Source organism: Equus quagga, chromosome 1 (genome assembly GCF_021613505.1).
Source record: "Equus quagga isolate Etosha38 chromosome 1, UCLA_HA_Equagga_1.0, whole genome shotgun sequence".
NCBI lineage: Eukaryota > Metazoa > Chordata > Mammalia > Perissodactyla > Equidae > Equus > Equus quagga.
Genome location: NC_060267.1, coordinates 99,426,885 through 99,446,615, shown reverse-complemented (window position 1 = coordinate 99,446,615; position 19,731 = coordinate 99,426,885). Strand labels below are relative to the sequence as shown.

Genomic DNA, 19,731 nt, shown 5'->3' with positions numbered 1-19,731 from the left:
GATGTTCTTAAAGGACTTCCTTGCTTGAAAGTGTGTTGCGGAGGCATAAGCATCGAGGTCTTTTGTGACTGGCCTCATCTCCCGTTCCTGACATCCTCTGGTGCCTCAGCCACCCTGGAAATGGGACCACCTCCTGCCCCTCACCCAGCTCACATGGCCTGGCCTCTGGGTCCTGCTCCTAGTGATCCTCTGGCTGGTCGTCCCCAACTCTGGTGACTCTCAGCACTTCTCAGGCATGAGAACCCCTTCTCTAGATGAGATTTGCACTGAATTGCAACATGAAAAACAAAATGAAAGCGATCCTTTATTAGTAAAATTTTATTTTATATGTTCAAATTTAAAGCATTTGCTCATTATGAAATTAATCAGTGAGAACAATGGCTTTTTCTCGATGAACACAGACTGACCGGGGGTGGCTGACAGCTGCAGTCTTCCGTCAGCCTCAGCATCCGATCACTTCCTCTTGTGTTCCGTTGCTCAGTGTCAAACAACCCTGCTTCACAAAGCTAAGAACTAGCAAACAGTCAAAGTTTTAGGAGTCCTCCATGCATCATTGATTCAGCCGTCAGTTAAAGTGAAGAAAAGGAGTGAGAGGACAATGTGGTTCCAAAGGTGAATCTCTAATGCTACCTAACAGCAGGAGGGCAGGGCTGCTTGTTTTTAATCACAAATATGACAGTCAGACAAGGAGCAGCCAGGGCTTGAAGCAGACACTAAAGCAAACCTGCCCTTGTCGATCGGCACAGCAGCGGGAGCAGCTGAGGGGCTGGGGCTGGGAAACTAAGAACTATCTAGACAACACACACCTCGCTCCCTAAAATCCCAAGAGAGGCCACTCAAGCATTTGCATCTAGTTGTTTGGGGCACTGTGCTTTGGGAAATGCTGATTACAGTGATAATAATAATAAAAGTAATGGCAGCTGAAGAATGTTGACTGTTTTGGTGTCCAGCGGGCACTGTGCTCAGCACTTTCTCACTCAATCCTCACACCAACCCTATAAAGTATTTTTCCTCCCATTCTGCGTATGAGGAAAATAAGGCTTTGGAACGGTCATCTGGCCCAAGCTTATGTGGCTAGCTAGGTAGCAGAGCCGGGACTAGAGCCTAGCTCTTGAACCCAGTGCATCTAGAAATGTGTCATGACACGCCAACAAAGCCTCCTTGATCCAGGGAAATGTGGCAGCCTCTAGTCTGTTGGAGCAGATGGAGTAGGTGCACGATTTGTAAGAGGAAGTCAGGGAAGCAGACACCTGGAGGGTTCATCTTTAACCGCGGCTGCCACCAGCCAGCACAGCCCACTTGGAGGAACTGCTCTGCCTTTGCAACAAGAGAAAGAACCCAAGGTTATGACCCTCACCAGGGAGAAGAACTAGCTCATTTTAACTCAGGTTCCTAGACGTGCTCAGAGACCAAGCCGTCAAATTGAGAAATGCTCCCCCATGCAGGCCACTCAAAGAGCCACCATGTGCCAGGTACTGTGATGGGTACTTGGGGCACAACTGCAGAGAGATAGATGTGGCCCCTGCCCTCCTAGAGTCTAGCCTACTCAGGGACAACTTCCCCTGGGTCTAAGTGGTCCCCCCTTCATGGTGGCAGAAGCAAGTTTCCACTTGGCTTGTTTCCATGGACCTGCCTCTCCTGCCTGGGCTAACAGCTGGAAGCTGGGGACCTGGACTAACAGACATTACAGTCACACAGCTCTGCACCAAAGAAGAGCTGTCACAGTCTCGGATTGTCTCCCCTGAGAAAATTCTAGGGAATTTCACTGACCACCCCTTCTTCAAAAAGAGACTTGTGGAACATGAAACTCTTGAGTTGTTGAAGAACAGCTACTGAAATGCATTCTTTGAACCACTGTGCTTCCAGAAGTATAGATGGCGAGTAAAAGAACAGATGATTTCCTATGTGTTTAAATGTTGTCACGAAAATATATTTTGGGAGTGGCTGTTTTCTGATTATGCTCAACTGTGGGCTGAAGCAGGCAGCTCCATCCTTACTCTCCAACCTTGGAGAAGATATTGCAAAGGCTGTGTCAGAGAGAGCAGCTGGCAGTCAAAGGGAGTGCTTCCTCTCTCCTCCATTCTAGAGCCTGGTCTGTCCCTGGCTTGGGTGGTCTAGGCCAGTTTTGTTCAACCAAGGCCAACCTGTAGAAGGTCACATGTATCTGAGAAAAGGCCAAGGGCAGCTCAGGTAAGACCAGTCCAGGACACTCTGTACCAACCCCAGAGTGGACCAGGGCTGTGGAACCCCGCATCTCTGTCGCTGACACAGACTCAACCAAGGGCGGAATTCCTCTGTTCACTGTGGTGAGGCTTGAGTGCCTGGGCTGTCGTGAACCTGGAGTCCACTGCTAGCCCTGTTTTGGGCAATGTCACTGTAGTAGAAGGGTATACGGCATGAAAATAGACAGTCTGTATAAGACTGAAGCCAGAAGAGAGCCCAAAGAGAAGTCTTCCTTTAATACCACTATTTTGAGATGATTCCCCTGCTCAGAGACTAGGTCCAAACTCCTCAGTCTTCCAGACCTTTGCTCAGCACTCTCTGTGACCTCACCATCAACTACACCCATAGGACTGCCTCCAAAGGCCCTGCTCTTTGGCAATGCTGTCCTTGAGTCCCCAGCAGTGTGATGTCCCTCCATCCCTTGTACTCCTGTGGCACTCACCCTGTGTTTCTCTTGTGCTGTCACCACATTTGTCCTTGTAGTATCTTGTCCACCCTAGCCAACTGGAGGTCCCTGAGGGCAGACTCTGCACACTCCCCCTTGCAGCGCCCAGCATATGCTGCTTTGCACATAGGTCACTACACATGCAACACATGTCCTAGGTGGCTGACGGATGCCTGTGGGCTCACTCCATTCCTAATGCCTCCTTTTCAGACACAACAGGAGGTCCTATAGCATCGCTTTCCTCAGTGCTCATTGCCTTCTTCCACCAAATCTGAAGGCGGGGGGATGAGGTCTCGGGGATTCATCCTGGCCACCAGGCAGACATCATAGCTATCATGCATGAGGACATTGATGGCTACAACATTCCACTGATTTTCCCATGGATCCAACTCCAATATTTCTTTGGAGATAACTTCATGGCGATCTGAAAAGCAGTAAAGTAGGAAGACAAATTATCATGGGGGTATTAAATTCAAAGGTCATTATCCTGTATTAAACAACTTCCTCCAAAAGGTTTTATGCACCAAAAACTAATTAACAAACAATCAAATACAGATACTTTAAATGGAAGACACAGTGTTCCTTATAATTAAGAAACTAAGCAAGGCCATGTTACAACTCACATTCAAAAATCATTCAAGATGTACTGACAGGGCATACTATTGTCTAAAATTGAAAGGATGCTTCAACACCATGTTAAGGATTTATTAATGATGGGAGCAAGGAATGAAACTGTCTTTATTTCTACACCCATGAGAAGAGGTACAGCCAGAGTAATGTGACCTTGTGCATGTTGTTGACCTCCCTGAGCTTATGTTTCCTTAAATGCAGATAGGATGCCAATACACAGACAGGGTCCTTGCAGGAAACAGATGGTATACTCAAACTGGGTAAATTGAAGAGAGTTTATTAAAGGGACTGTTGGAAAGGTGTGGGCAGGGTTTAGGAAGACCTACAAGGGATGGCACAGTACTCCAGACTAAGAATAGCAAGGACCATTACCACTCCTCGACCTGAAAGGAAACAAGGGGAAGGAATGGATACTGGAACTTGGAGAGGGCAGCCGTCTGGAGAGCGCTGCCTGGCAGGAGCAGACTTAGCTAGGGGAAGATGGATGCAGCTATGCTTGGCAATCCCCCAGGGAGGGAGCAGGGAGAATAAATACCCTGACCCTATCTTCCTTTCACCCAACAATTTCTGCTCTTGCCTCCCATTGGCTGAACCCAACCAGAAGCCAGAGGGGAAAGGAGCCTATGAATGCAGCCCATATAGATCAGCCTCGCAGGACACAGAACATGATAGGGAAGAGGACAGCGTGAATATGAAGGGGAAAATGGAAGATTTCCAGCCCAGATGTCTATTTCACAATTTTATGATGATTAGAGGAAATAAAGTATGTAAAAGTACCCAGTCCTGGCAGATAAAAGTCAATATTTAAGAATGGTCTATGTGTGATTGTAAAGGATGTGTATTTTGTAGTTGCTGGGTGCAGTGCTCCATATATGTTCATTAGGTCGTGTTGTTCAACTCTTCTGCATATTTATGATTTGGGGGGGCTTGTTCCATCAGTTACTAAGGGAGCTGCGATAAAATATGGCATTAAGATTATGGATTTGTATATTTCTTCTTTTAGTTCTGTCAATTTTTAGTGTATACATTTTGAGTTGTTATTAAGTAATATACATTTTATCATTTATAAATTTATCATTATAAGTAATCCTCTTATTCTAGAATAAGTACCATCAGAATTCTTTTGACTAACATTGTAAATAGTAAAAAGTATGAATTTAAAAACCATTCTGACAATCTTTGTCTTTTAACTGGAGAATTTAGTCCAGTTCCATTTAATGCAATTACTGACGTATCTTGATTTAAATCTACCATTCCATTTGTGGGTTGTCCTTATCTCACTTGTTCTTTCTTTTTATTCTTTGATGCTGTCTTTTGGATTGGCTTAGTATTTCTTATCATTCCATTTCTTTCCCTCCACTGATTCAGAAGTTATAAACTCTGTTTCTATCCTTTTGGTGGTTATCCTTGGAAGTAAAACATGCATACTCAACTTGCCAAGATCTAAAGATAATCAAATCATGACTCTCCTTTTGGAGGCCCTTAGAATAGTTTAATTGTATTCACTTCCTTGCCAATTTATTAGCTATTTTTGATATGCATTTTAATTCTATATTATTTTTTAACTCCACAAGACATTATTTTTATTGTTTTATATAGTAAATGTTTATTTAGAATAACCCACATATTTACACTTTCATTCTTTCTTGCATCTTAGACTTTTTTTTTTGGTGAGGAAGATTGTCCCTGAGCTAACATCCGTACCAATCTTCCTCTATTTTGTATGTGGGATGCTGCCATAGCATGGCTTGATGAGCAGTGTGTAGGTTCGTGCCTGGGATCCGAACCCATGAACCCCAGGCTGCCGAAGCAGAGTGAATAAACTTAACCACTACACCACCGGGCCGGCCCTGCATCTTAGACTTATCTGAGATAATTTTCCTTATGCCTTAAGTATACACTTTAGAAGAGGTCTCATGGCAAATTCTTTCGGCTTTTGTGTGTTTGAAAATGTCTTTTTTCACTTGCATTTCCTGAAAGAATTTCTACTCCCCAAACACCAAAAGATAGTAATAGCTGATATTCATTGTATGCTTGCTGCGTACTATGCATACTATGCTTACTGTGTGGTGGCTGCTTTTGAGGCATTATGTTACATCATCTTCATAATAACCCCGTGAGGCAGGTACTAACATCATCCCCTTTTCACAGATTAGGAAAAACTTGGAGAGATTAAATGCCATGCCTACAGGTGTATAGTCAGAAGTGGCAGAGCCAGAATATGCAACCAGATCTGATTCTCAAAACTTGTGCTCTAGTGAATGAAGAAGGACATAGAGAAACTGTATTTTTCACAGCATGTTGATGAGGCCAGGAACAGATGGGTGCTGTGGGACCTAAAGCTTATACAATTTCAGTGGCTCTCTTTAAGGAAAGTATTACCAAGTTACAAGTACAAAATTAGGTATGAAAGTGAATATCTGTTTTTTTCAGCTTTATTGAGGTATAATTGACAAATAAAAATTGTATATATTTAAGGTGCACAATGTGATGATTTGATGTATGTATGCATTGTGAAATGATTACCACAATCAAGCTAGTTAACACACCCATCACCTCATGTAGTTATCTTTGTGTGCGTGTGTGGTGGGCACACTTAAGATCTTCTCTCTCAGCAACTTCCAAGTGTACATTACAGTATCATTAGATCCATGCATACATTAGATCCCCACAACTTATTCATCTTATAACTGAAAGATTTTAGACTTTGACCAGCATCTTCTCATTTCTCTTCCCTCCAAGTCCCTGGCAACCACCATTCCCTCTCTGCTTCTGCGCGCTTACTATTTTAGATTCTGCAGATAGTGAGATCGTACACTACTTGTTTTTCTGCATCTGGATTATTTCACTCAGCATAATGTCCTCCAGGTTCATCCCTGTTGTGGTAAATGACAGGATTTCCTTCTTTTTTATGGCTGAATAATATTCCATTGTATATACATATACACAGGCATATATAGGAGATATTGTGGGTTCAGTTCCAGGTCACCACAATAAAGCAAAAATCACAATAAAGTGAGTCACATGAACTTTTTGGTTTCTCAGTGCAAGTGAAAGTTATGTTTACACTATACTGTAGTCTACTAAATGCACAGTAGCATTATGTCTAAAAAAACAATGTACATACCCTCATTAAAAAAAGACTTTATTGCTAAAAAATGCTAACCATCATCTGAGCCTTCAGCGAGTCATAATCTTTTTGCTGGTGGAGAGTCTTGCCTTGACGTTGATGGCTGCTGACAGATCAGGGCAGTGGTTGCTGGAGGGTGGGGTGGTGGCTGTGGCAATTTCCTAAAGTAACACAACAATGAAGTTTGCTGCACTGACTGACTCTTCCTTTCATGAACGATTTCTCTGCAGCGTGCAGTGCTGTTTGATGGCATCTTACCCACAGCAGAACTTCTTTCAAAGTTCTGGAGTCAGGGGCCAGCCTGGTGGCGCAGCTGTTAAATTTGCACATTCTGCTTTGGCAGCCTGGGATTCGCCGGTTCAGATCCTGGTGCGGACATGGCACCGCTTGGCAAGCCATGCTATGGTAGGCGACCACATGTAAAGTAGAGGAAGATGGGCATGGATGTTAGCTCAGGGCCAGTCTTCCTCAGAAAAAAGAGGAGGATTGGTGGCAGATGTTAGCTCAGGGCTAATCTTCCTCAAAAAAAAAAAAATTGGAGTCAATCCTCTCAAACCCTGCTGCTGCTTTATCGACTGAGTTTATGTAAATTCTAAATCCTTGTTGTCGTTTCAACAGCCTTCCCAGCATCTTCCCCAGGAGCAGATTCCATCTCAGGAAACCCTTTTCTCTGCTCATCCACAAGGAGCAGCTCCTCATCCATTAGAGTTTTATCATGAGATTGCAGCAGCTCAGTCCCATCTTCAGGCTCCACATCTAATTCCAGTTCTCTTGCTGTTTCCACCACATCTGCAGTGACTTCCTCCACTGACGTCTTTAGCCCTCAAAGTCGTCCATGAGGGCCGGAGTCACCTCCCTCCAAACTCCCGTTCATGTTGAAATTTTTGACCTCTCCCCGTGAATCACAAATGTTGTTAATAACATTTAGAATGGCGACTTGAAAGTCAAAATTACTCCTTGGTCCATGGGCTGCAGAACGGATATTGTATGAGCAGGCATGAAAACAGTAATCTCACTGTGTGTCTCCATCAGAGCTCTTGGATGACCAAGCGAACTATCAACAAGCAGTAATATTTCAAAAAGAATCTTTTTTTTCTGAGTAGCAGGTCTCAACAGTGGGCTTAACATATTCAGTAAACCATGTTGTAGGGAGATGTGCTGCCATCTAGGCTTCGTTGTTCCATTTATAGAGCACAGGCTCTATAAAGTTCCATTTATAGAGTAGATTTAGCATAATTCCTGAGGGCCCTGGGATTTTTGGAATGATAAATGAGCACTATAGCCAGCCTTTTGTTCTAGTGGCTAAGATTTGGTGCTCTCCCTTATGTGGCCTGGGTATGTTTCCCGGTCAGGGAACCACACCATCCATCTGTTGGCTGTCATATTGTGGCAGCTGTGTGTTGCTGAAAGCTGTGCCACTGGGATTTCAAATACCAGCAGGGTCACCCATGGTGGACAGTTTTCAGTGGAGCTTCCAGACTAGGAAGAAGGACCTGGCCATCCACTTCCGAAAAAATTGGCTCTGAAAACCCTGTGAATAGCAGTGGAGCATTGTCTGATCCAGCACCGGAAGATGAGAGGATGGTGCACAAAAAACCAGGCATGGTTCCACTTTGCTGTACACAGGGTCACTGGGAGTCAGAATCGACTCGAGGGCACTAACAAAAAAAGGGAGCATTGGCTTCAACTTAAAGTCACCAGCTGCATTAGCCCCCAACAAGAGAGTCAGCCTGTCCTTTGAAGCTTTGAAGCCAGGCAGTGACTCCTCTCTAGCTGTGAACGTCCTAGAGGGCATCCTCTTCCAATATGAGGCTGTTGTGTCTCTATCGCACACGTGTTGTTCAGCGTAGCCACCTGCATTAATATCTTACTTAGATCTTCCGGGTAACTTGCTGCAGCGTCTACATCAGCACGTGCTGCTTCGCCTTCTGTGTTATGGGCACAGCTTCTCTCCTTAAACCTTGTGGACCAGCCTCCGCTGGCTGGTTCTTCAAACTTGTCTTCTGCAGCTTCCTCCTCTCTCAGCCTTCAGAGAATTGAAGAGAGTCGGGGCCTTGCTCTGGATTAGGCTTTGGCTTAAGGGAATGTTGTGGCTGGTTTGGTCTTCTGTCCAGACCACTCACACTTTCTCCGTTTCAGCAATAAGGCTGTCTTGCTTTCCTATCGTTCGTGTGTTCACTGGAGCAGCACTTTTAATTTCCTTCCAGAACTTTTCCTTTGCATTCACAGCAGGCTGACTGTTTGGTGCAAGAGGCCCAGCTTTCAGCCCATCCCAGCTTTCGACATGCCTTCCTCACGAAGCTCAGTCACTTCTAGGTTTCAATTTAAGGTGAGAGACGTGCCACTCTTCCTTTCACTTGAACACTCAGAGGCCATTGTAGGGCTGTTAATTGGCCTCATTTCAATATTGTTGTGTCTCAAGGAATAGGGAGCCCCAAGGAGGAGGAGAGAGAAGGGAAAAGGCTGATCAGTGGAGCAGTCAGAACACACACAACGGTTATCAATTAAGTTCGCTGTCTTATATGAGTGTGGTTGGTGGTGCCCCAGACAATACAATAGTAACATCAAAGATCACTGATCGCAAATCACCATAACAAATATAATAATGAAACAGTCTGAAATATTGCGAGAATTAGCAAAATGTGACACAGATACAAAGTGAGCAAATGCTGTTGGAAAGATGGCACTGATAGTCTTGTTCGACACTATGGAGCAAGTGTTGCCACAAACCTTCAATTTGTAAAAAACTCAGTATCTGCAAAGCGCAATCAAGTGAGATTTGCCTGTACATCACATTTTCTTATACCAGGTCTGTCCAATAGAACTTTCTGTGATGAAGGAAATGCTCTATAGTCCACACTATCCAATACAGTGACCACTAGACACACGTGCTATCGAGTAATTTGACACGGAGCTAGTGAGATCGAGGAGCTGATTTTAACTTTTATTTAATTGTAATTAGCTGAAATTAAAACTTAAATAGACACAAAGCTCTAAATCTCTTTTTGCTTTAGTGTTTTAATCTATTTGATCTGTTGATTTCTGAGAACGGTATCTCAAAGTCCATGTGCAGATTTATCCATTTATGTTATGATTTGTAACCGTTACTGTTTCATATATTTTAAAGTTGTGTTGTTAAACGCAAAAGGAGTCATGCCTGTTGTATTAGAGTTCTTGGTAGCAACAACAGAAACCAGTTTGGGCTGGCTTCAGCAAAATGGGGATTTATTAGAAGGAAGGTGGCTCACCAGACTGAGGGAAGCTGGAGGCCTGGCGGTGGGCCCAATCCGGCCGGAGTGCCACCCTGGCTCCTACACACTGCTGGCTGCCGTGGCTGGGGCACTACTGCTGGGAACACCGCCATTCCCTTCAGAGTCCTGGGAGTGAGAGGTTGATGGGCCCAACCCTGGGACTGTGTATCAGAGGGGGAGATGAGGAAGGCTCCCAGTTCCAGCCTCCCAGTGGGAGTAGGGCTGTCCTCCTAAGTGTAAAGGGAGAGGGCTTGGACTATAGGTGGCTAAACACATAGATGTTTTTACAGCTGCTCTGGTTTCTGGTTTTTCTCGTTTTTTTGGTTTACACAACAAGATATTTATTTCTCATAGTTCTAGAGGCTGAGAAGCCTGAGATCAGGGTGCTAGCTTGGTCAAGTTCTGGTGAGGCCTTGTTCCTGGTTTGCACACGGCTGCCTTCCTTCGTATCCTCACACGGCATGGCAGAGAGAGGAAGCTCTAGTGTCTCTTCCTGTTCTCGTAAGGGCACTAATCCCATCATGGGGGGCTTCACCCTCATGAGCTCTTCTGAACCTAATTATTTCCCCAAAGTTCCACCTCCAAATACCACCACATTGGGGGTTATGGCTTCAACATAAGAATTGGGGAGACACGAACATACAGTCCATAACACAAGTATAACGACCTTCCAATATCATTACTCAACTTCAACCATCATTAACTCATGGTCAATTTTGTTCTCACCTTCTTCTCCTCATCCATCTCCCCATCCTCCAACCCCCACAGATTATTTTGAAGTAAATCTGACACCCTATCATTACACCTATATTTCAATATGTACCTCTTTTAAAAGAGATATTAGGGTAATTCCTTTGAAAAAATATAACCACAAGAACAACATCCCCTCTCCCCCCAAATTTAACAGTGATTCCTTGGTATCATCCAATATCCAGTCAGCACTCACATTTCCCAGAATGCTTTTTTATTGTCATTTTTTAAATTGAAGTAATACTGGATTATAACATTATATAACTTTCAGGAGTACATTGTAATATATTTCGAATTCTGTGTAGATTACATCATGGTCACCACCCAAAGACTAATTACAATCTATCACCACACACATGTGCCTAATTACCCCTTTTGCCCTCTTTCCTCCCTCCTTCCCCTCTGGTAATATTGTCATATGTTAATCTGTCTCTTTAGTCTCTATTAATCTGAGAATTCCTCTTCCAGCCTTTTCTTTTCCTTGTCTGTTTTTTTTTAAGAAACTCAGGTGTTTGTCCTGTAGAGATTTCCATACTCTGGTTTTGCTGCTTGCATCCTCATGAGGTTGTTTTAACACATCTCTTTCTTTCTTGGATTTCCTGTAAATTGGTGTTTGGATGCAAAACCTTAATTGGATTCAGGTTTGATTTTTTGGCAAGGCTATTTCAAAGGTGGTGCTGTGTACTTCATCAGGAGTTACATAAGGTCTGGTTGTCTTTCTGTCCATAACCTTTTTCTTTTTTCTTTTTTAAAGATTGGCACCTGAGCTAGCATCTGTTGTCAATCTTCTTTTTTTCTTCTTCTCCCCAAAGCTCCCCATACATAGTTGTATGTTCTAGTTGTACGTCTTTCTGCCTCTGCTGCGTGGGACGCCGTCTCAGCATGGCCTGATGAGCAGCGCCATGTCCGCACCCAGGATCTGAACTGGTGAAACCCCGGGCTGCCTAAGAAGAGCATGCAAACTTAACCACCTGGCCGAGATGCCAGCCCCTGTCCATAACCTTTGTAAAAAATTTTAAAAATTTTATTGAGGTCACATTGATTTATAACATTATATAAATTTCAGGGGTATAGCATTATATTTTGGCTTCTGTATAGACTGCATTGTATTCACCATCAAAAGTCTAGTTTCTATCCATCACCATAGATACATGCCCCCTTACCTCTTTTTCCCTTCCCCCTCCTCTTTCCCCTTGGTAATCACCAATCTGTTCTCCATATCTATGTGCTTGTTTATCTTCCACATATGAGTGAAATCATATGGTATTTGTCTTTGTCTGACTTATTTCACTTAGCATAATTCCCCGAAGGTCCATCCATGCTTGTCATAAATGGCTGGATTTCACCTTTTTTATGGCTAAGTAGTATTCCATTGTATACATATATATGCCCCATCTTCTTTATCCATTCATCCCTTGATGGGCACTTAACGTTCTTTCCAAGTCTCGGCTATTGTGAATAATGTTGTGATGAACATAGGGGTGCATTTATCTTTTCAAATTAGTGTTTTCATGTTCTTCAGATAAATGCTCACAAGTGGAATAGCTGGATCATATGGTAGTTGTACTCTTAATTCGTTGAGGAATCTCCATACTGTTTTCCACAGTGGCTGCAGCAGGTTGCGCTCGCACCAGCAGTGTATGAGGGTTCCCTTGTTCTGGCTTCTTGCTTGTTCCTCCTATAGAGGTGAAGCAGCCTTCTACTTCCCATTTTCTGCTATTGTCTTGGAATGTGTCTTTCACAATTGCCACACCTGGGTTTTTTGTTTTGTTTTGTTTTGTTTTATTTTAGCTAGATGAAGGCTTACGGGGTCCTTATTTAAATTAACGAGCCTGGGGCCTTTTAAAATTTCAGAGTAGACAGAGTTTTCTGCATTTATTTTGCTTCCTTTTGCTCATTTCAGTGTTTATTGGGGAGACATCTTTTTTAACCATGCATGCATATTACCATATTCCTCTTATTAAAATCTCTTATTTTAATTACATGGAATGAAAATTACTGCATTAGTGGTAAAGAAGTAAAGAAGATAATCAGCAACCTTTCTTGACTGTGAAAGAGAGAATGTACTAGATCACAGACATTATATAACATTTGTTTTATGTGACCACAGAGACTTGAGCTCTCAGAAAGAATGCACACTGGTCAAAGCTCCTGCCCAGAGTGGTCTGACAGCACTGCATATCCTTGTGGGGCCATTCTGGGCGCCATCCTAAGTTTCTACCCTACAGAGCTCATAATGCAAGGAAACAACAGTGGCATTTGTATCTACCTATTTATGTGAGTTTGGGTCTTGAAATATTATCATATTAACAAGGAAAAAGAAACTGGAAGTTGAACTTAATGTCAGCTCTTTTCAATTCAGTTAATTTTCCAAAAATAGACACACTAATGCAACATCATCTTAATTATTAAAGGAGTCAGGAAACTCTCCCTGCATGCTGCCACCTCCAATAGTAAGCAATTTAAAATATTATTTTATATGAAGTAAACAAGAAATTCACACGACTTTCTGAGGTAAATAATGAGATGTCAAGGAAATTTCATGTGTATGGTAGATTGCCTTGGGCTGTACCCCCATGCGTTTCAGGGGGTGCTCTCTGTTGTTGGAGGTACTTGAGTGGAAAAATTCGAGAAGTACCATGTTAGTCTAAATTTCATCCTTGAATTCAAACAGACTATCAGAAAACTGAAACTTAGGAAGTTTTTTAGTCCCTTGCAGAGTTGTTTTTTCCTGACATACTCTTTGGTGAAATGTTAACTTGCCATTTTGTTTATTGTAGGATTAGTATTGAGGACATTTCCCATCACCACATATGAAGCTAAGGGGAGAGATTTCTCCCATGTTTACAAGATGTGCACCTTCTAAGCAGTGATTTATTCTTCTCTTGAGGACACTGCAAATCTATAAGAGGGCAGGCTTTCCTTTTTGCTCTGGTCTCTAGGGAGATCAGAGAGAAATTGTGGTCTATCTATAGCCAGTGCATAAGAGCTTTGGGCAACTTTACCCGTCTTGCTTGATTTTATTTTTCTACTTTTACTTTCCCTTCACCCCATTTCCTGATTTATTTAATTTCTATCTTATTGTGTTGTATGCATCTCTATAAGCCATCTCAAATTCAATTTCATTTTGAAGGAGTGAGTATGTGAATAGATAATGTCATAAAATGAGTAACTGACGCAGGCTAAGTTGGCCTGTCCAGCTGGTTGGCTTGTCCTCAGGTGAGGGGTGTTATCTACCCTCTCTAGTGGTAAAGGAGCCACTAGTCAGTGAAAGGGGTAATTTAGCTGCCCTGACTCAAGCAGAAAGAAGACAGTCATGAGTGTCACAAATAGGCATGACCAGCAGATGATTGCCTTGGCTAGTGGAGGAGGCCAATAGTCCATTCAAGTGGACACAAAAGAAAAATAAATGGCTGAGTATATGTAGTTGCCTGTCTGTAAATGGGATGGGAATAACAATTCTTTATAGTCCTCTAGAGCATACCAGCATAATTATAAAAGTAATGCTGCACAGTAACATTCTTTCTCTGTCTATAAATTCAATTAGTTAATCAAAGATTTATATTTTTCACCAGATTGAACAAAGTTTAGGTAAATTCACTTTTGATCAAGGGATAATAGGCATCCCATGTAATGGGAGTTGTAAACAAACGCCTACTAAGTATTCTGGGTTTATTTATAAGAAACATAAAATGTGTTTTATGCTTAAAGTACATGTAAGAGCTAAAATAGGAAATGGTTCTTTCAAGAAAATTAGTTTCTTAATTTTATTTTTCTTAAGAGAAAGACATCTTTTTTTTTTTTTAAGATTTTCTTTTTCTTTTTCCTCCCCAAAGCCCCCCGGTACATAGTTGTACATTTTAGTTGTAAGTCCTTTTAGTTGTGGCATGTGGGATGCCACCTCAGCACGGCTTGATGAATGGTGCCATGTTCGCACCCAGGATCCAAACCTGTGAAACTCTGGGCTGCTGAAGCAGAGCATGTGAACTTAACCACTTGGCCATGGGGATGGCCCCTGTTTTTTAAAAAGATTTTATTTTCTTCATTTTTATTTTTTTAAAGAATTATTTTTCCTTTTCTCCCCAAAGCCCCCTGGTACATAGTTGTGTATTTTTAGTTGTGGGTCCTTCTAGTTGTGGCATGTGGGACATCACCTCAGCGTGGCCTGATGAGTGGTGCCATGTCAGCGCCCAGGATCCAAACCGGGGAAACCCTGAGCCACTGAATTGGAGTGCACAAACTTAACCACTCGGCCACGGGGCCGGCTCCCCCCCCACCCTTTTTTTAAACGAGATTAAGCTTTCTCTAAGTACAAGTGGAGGGTCAATGAGATGAAATTATCTGATAAAGACCATTATATTTATTGTAAATATTGATATGTTTGGATTTAGGTCTACTATTTTACTATTTCTTTTATTTTTGTTCCTCTATTTCCCCTTTCCTTCTTCTTTTTTGGGTTATTTGAATATTTTTAATATCCCATTTTAATTTATCTTGAGTATTTAGCTACACTTCTTTGTATAGTTATGTTTTTAGCAATTGTTCTAAGGATTACAATATACATACTTAACTTTTGACAGACTACTTTGAATTAATACTTTATCACTTTAAGTGAAATGTAGGAACCTACTTACCACCATATAGTCTCTCACCCTCCCCACTTCATGGTGTAATTGTCACCAAAGGGGAGATGGTCCTTGTTGTGTAACATTAACATTCACCGAAAACACTATCAGACAATGATATAATTTTTGCTGTCACTTGTCATACACATTTTAAAGAACTGATAAAGAGAAAAAACAATCCACTATACTTATCCAGGTATTTGCCATTTCTGTTTCTCTTCCTTGATTCCTGACGTTCCAAGTTTCTCTGTGGTATCATTTGCCTTCCATTTGAAAATTTTTCTTTAACTTTTCTTTTTTAGAGCAGGTCTGCTGGCAATAAATTCTCTTAGTTTTTCTCCATCTGGGATTGTTATCTTATCACAATTTTGCCCTCAATCCTGAAGGATATTTTTGCTTGCTATATAGTTCCAGATAGCTCTTTTCTTTCAGTGCTTAAAAATTTTGTTCCATTGACTTCTGGCCTCCATGGTTTGAGAAATCAACAATTTTTCCCTCACATGTTAGCTGTTGTTTTTCTCTGGCTTCTTCATTAGTTTTTATTCATTTTTCACAAGTTTGATTATGATGTGTCTGGATGTGGATTATTTCAAGTTTACCCTGTTTTTAGTTTGCTGAGTTTCTTGAATCTATAAGTTTGTGTCTTTGCCAAATTTGGCAAGTCCTCAGCCATTATTTCTTCAAATATTTTTTCTTTACTCACATTCCTTCTCCTTTCCCTCTGGGATCTAATGTACATTAACATTAGACCTTTTAGTATTGTCCCATAGATCCCTGAGGCTCTGTGCACTTTTTCGATCTTTTTCTCTTTGTTATTCAGATTTGACAATGTTTATTTGTCTATGTTCAAGTGCATTCACTCCTTCTTGTCATCTCCACTGTGCACTTGAGCCATTCAGTAATTCTTTTATTTTATTTTTCAGTTCTAAAATTTCCATTTGGTTTTTTTTTCTTTAAATAACTTCTATTTCTCTACTGAGATTTCCTGTCTTTACATATCTTTCAAAAGTGTTCATTCTTACTTTTTGGAGCATTCTTATAATAACTGCATTAAAGATCTGTCTAGTTATTTCAAAATCTGCGCCATCTCAGGGTTGGTATCAGTTGCTTGTCTTGTTTTCTTCCTTGTGAGATGGTGATGTTTTCTTGGTTCTTGGTATGTCAAGTAATTTTGAATTATATACTAGGCATTTTGAATATCATATTATATGATCCTGGGTCTTGTTTAAATCCTATGGAAAATATTGATTTCTTTCAAAGTAGAAAACTGACCCAGTTAGGTAGGCCACAAGTTCCCACCTCCCTTCTGGGGGCTGTTTCCAATGTCAGCTCAGTTTTCAAAGCCCTTGCAGTGCTGTTTGGATCTGCTCCATGTGTGCATCATCAAGTGGCCAGGCTGGGACTGAGCAGGCTTACCTTTCAGATCAGTTCTCAGAGACTTTGCTATACTGTTCAGGACTAAATCATCCATGTGCAGCTCAAGTGTGAGCTCAGGAGTTCATGTCCAACTTTAGGGGGTCACTTTCTTGAGCTCATTCCTGTCTGCAATCTTTCTGACACTCTTCTGATCCCAGGCATTCCCTTATTCTCCCTCCTGGTCCTCTGGCTGAAAAGCTGGGCTTTAGAGTCCATGTTCTGCTGCACACTTTCCACAAATGTCTATGCCTCCAGGCTAAGTGGCCGGTGGATTGAGAGAGAAAAGCAATGGGGACTTTCCTTACGCTCCTCTTGGGACCAAGGTTCCCCTGGTCAAGAGAGAAGGGTCAGCCCAGCCCCTTCTGCTATCCCCTGAGAGAATGGAAAAAGAAAAAGAAAAAAAATGTTCCCCTACTCTCTCTGACCCAAGGAGTCCTCTTATTGACCCTTGAAACAGAAATAGAGGGTTTCTCTTGGAGCTGTTTCTGTCCACACTTTGAGTGAAGTTTCAGGTTTCAGGCTGCCTAAGAGTTCAGGTCAGGAGATATTGAGGGGAAAAAACGGGAAACTTATCACTGATTTGGTGATACGTCAAGTTCTGGTTTCTTTCCCCAATCTGCCCACTCCTATTTACTTTTCAGAGTACTCAGACAGCTGCTCTACGCACTCTGTCCACGGTTTTTATTTGCATTCAGTGGGAGAGACAGGGTGAAAGGTGCTACTCCATCCTGACTGGAATCCATTGTTCCAGTCTTGTTAAAATCAAGAGGATGGCCCTAGTTTCTGCTCCAAAGAGATGTTGAGAAATTGCCTTAGCCAAAAATAAAGAACAGAGTTCCTATGATACATACATACAATGAAACACTACACTGCTATAAAATGAGCAAGGAGGACCACTGATATGGAATGATTTCTGGGAGATATTGCTAAGTGAAAAAAATAAAACGCATGTTTTTACAGGCTCTCCTTACACATTGCCTATTAGTTGCAAAGGAATAATCGTAACTACATAGTGGTGAAATTAGACAATCTCTTGACCAGGTAGATGAGATTAACATGGCTGAGGAGGTGCACAAGGACTTGGTTTGCCTCTAGATGTGATGCCCCGAGAACGACATAATAGCAGTTGTGTAATATTCCAGCCAGGAACGTGTAACTTGAATTTGGTCACAAGGAAACATCAGATAGACCTCAAAACAGGAATATTTTATTTAAAAGGGTGGGGGGAAGATTGTATTATTTTAAAATGTCAATGTTATGAAAGGCAAAAAATGCATGTAGAAATATTCCAGGTTTAAAGAAACTAAAGAGTCATGTCAACAAAGCACAATACATGATCCAAGACTGGTATGGAGAGAAAAAAAATGCTATAAAGGACATTATTAGGTCAAGTAGAATAAATAAAAGTATGGAATCAATGTTAAAGTCCTAAAATTGTTATTCATACTGTGGTTATATAAGAGAATATTCCTATTTTACACACTCAGGGGAAAGGGTAAGATCTATGCCACTTACTTGCATACGGTCAGAACAGAATTATGTATCTGTCTGTCTGTCTGTCTGAATGTATACATACATATAGCCAGGTAGATTGACTGAGTGAAAAAATGTCAAATAAAGCAAACAGGGCAAAATGTTAACAACAGGTGAATCTGTGTATTCATTACACTATTTTTATTTTTGCAACTTTTCTGTAAGTTTGAAGTTATTTCCAAATAAGTTTATAAAAGAACAGAGTTCCCCTAAATTCTATTCTCTCATGGCCACTGTGATGTCAATCAATATTGCAAATAGCAGTGACCAATCCCAGGCCTTTTCTGCTGCCTGAAGTCCAGAGAGTAGCAGACTTCTTAAGCCTTTCCTAGTTGATAGCGATTGGAGAAAGAATTTTGTTTAATGCTTACAAATCAATGTCAATTTTTCAAATTTGCAAAAACTTATAAAACATATATAGATCTGTATGTCAGTTTAGCACAGAGCATGGAGGCTGAGTTCCTATTCTTGGATGCATTCTAGAAAAAAGAATGTAAAACCAGTGATTACATGGTGGAAAGAAGCTGGTGCAAGATGAGACAATGACAGTTGGCTAAAACCACACAAGCTGAATCTGTTCAGATGTATCTTTTTAGTTAAAAGTAATAAACCTTCCTTGTTTAAAGGTTGGGGGTTAAGATGGCGGAGGAGACTGTCAGTAATATACTGACATGTGAGCTGTCAGCCATAGCCCCTCTCTGATCACTGTTCCAGAACATGCTGATTACATCCACCTGCTACTCTTTGAGGATTTTTCTCTCAGCTCAAGTGGGGCAAATTGGGAGCACAGGAAGTCAGTCTGAGGATAAATACCTCAGATTCCCTACCCTCTGGGAGGGAACAACTCCGAGGCGTGTTCCATAGAGTCTCTCAGTTTTCCAATGGGATTGAGTCCCAATGACCCACAGCAGTAACTGCCAGTTAATACTCCCTTATGGCTTCACTCTTCTCCTGTCTCATTCTCTTTTCCCGCTTAGTGCCTCTGGAACTATTTACACTCAAATCTTTGTTTCAGTGTCTACTTTCCAGGGAGCTCAACTTAAGACAGATGATTACTTTTATTTATTGGAAACTGAATTGGAAAATGAAGCCCAATGGTGTAGAGGGGAAAGAATAGGTCCAGTGGTGTGGCAGAGGGAACCAGTCCGTTAGCAGTCAGGACAGGAACTGATGCAGTGAGGCCAGAGGATTTCAGGATAGCGTTGTAACTTCTCACTCCCTAGTGACAGGAGGTGCTATCAGTTGGAGAATATTACCGTCCTGACGGCCCACACATGATCTGATTCACAGTCCACTGCTCTAGCGTCTAGAGGAGCAGTGCTATCAGGCCAGAGTGGAAGAGCAGGGTGAAACTGATGGCTATTGAACTATCTTGCCCTGTATCATGGGAGGTCCCTGAGAAGAACACAGATGGAAGAGAGAGAACAGAATAAGGCACACATAGGATGAGAAGCAGCAGAAGCTCTCACATGCCTCTCACAACAAGAACTTTAGAACCCATCATTTTTCCTTCTTTGCCTTGGTGGCTAGGAAGCTGAATTAAATTCTGGAAGTTTTTCTTGGCTTTGGTTTTCTGATAAAATTACCCCCTCTACTTACTACTGAGCATGTTTTTAGTTTTATTGTATCTATGCTTCTTCTAGAAATTGTCTGCATTCTTTTTGGAAACAGATGTTGTATATATGACATATACAGTATAAATATATGGTATATTTAAAGTTGAAAATA

General features: G+C 41.7%; 1 protein-coding gene across 5 annotated transcripts in view; it reads right to left on the bottom strand.

Moving 5' to 3' along the window:
• Positions 1-304: 304 nt before the first annotated feature.
• Positions 305-19,731, bottom strand: part of KBTBD12 (kelch repeat and BTB domain containing 12) — a 100,414-nt gene continuing 80,987 nt past the window's right edge. For 4 of the 5 annotated variants that reach the window (XM_046685610.1, XM_046685601.1, XM_046685620.1 and 1 more), the window contains one exon: positions 305-3,092. In XM_046685610.1, coding sequence (XP_046541566.1) covers positions 2,911-3,092 — 182 coding nt within the window. In that variant the 3' untranslated portion in view covers positions 305-2,910. Of the gene's footprint in view, positions 3,093-18,982; positions 19,399-19,731 lie in introns of those variants that run through there. The other variant, XM_046685629.1, reaches the window with a different exon arrangement.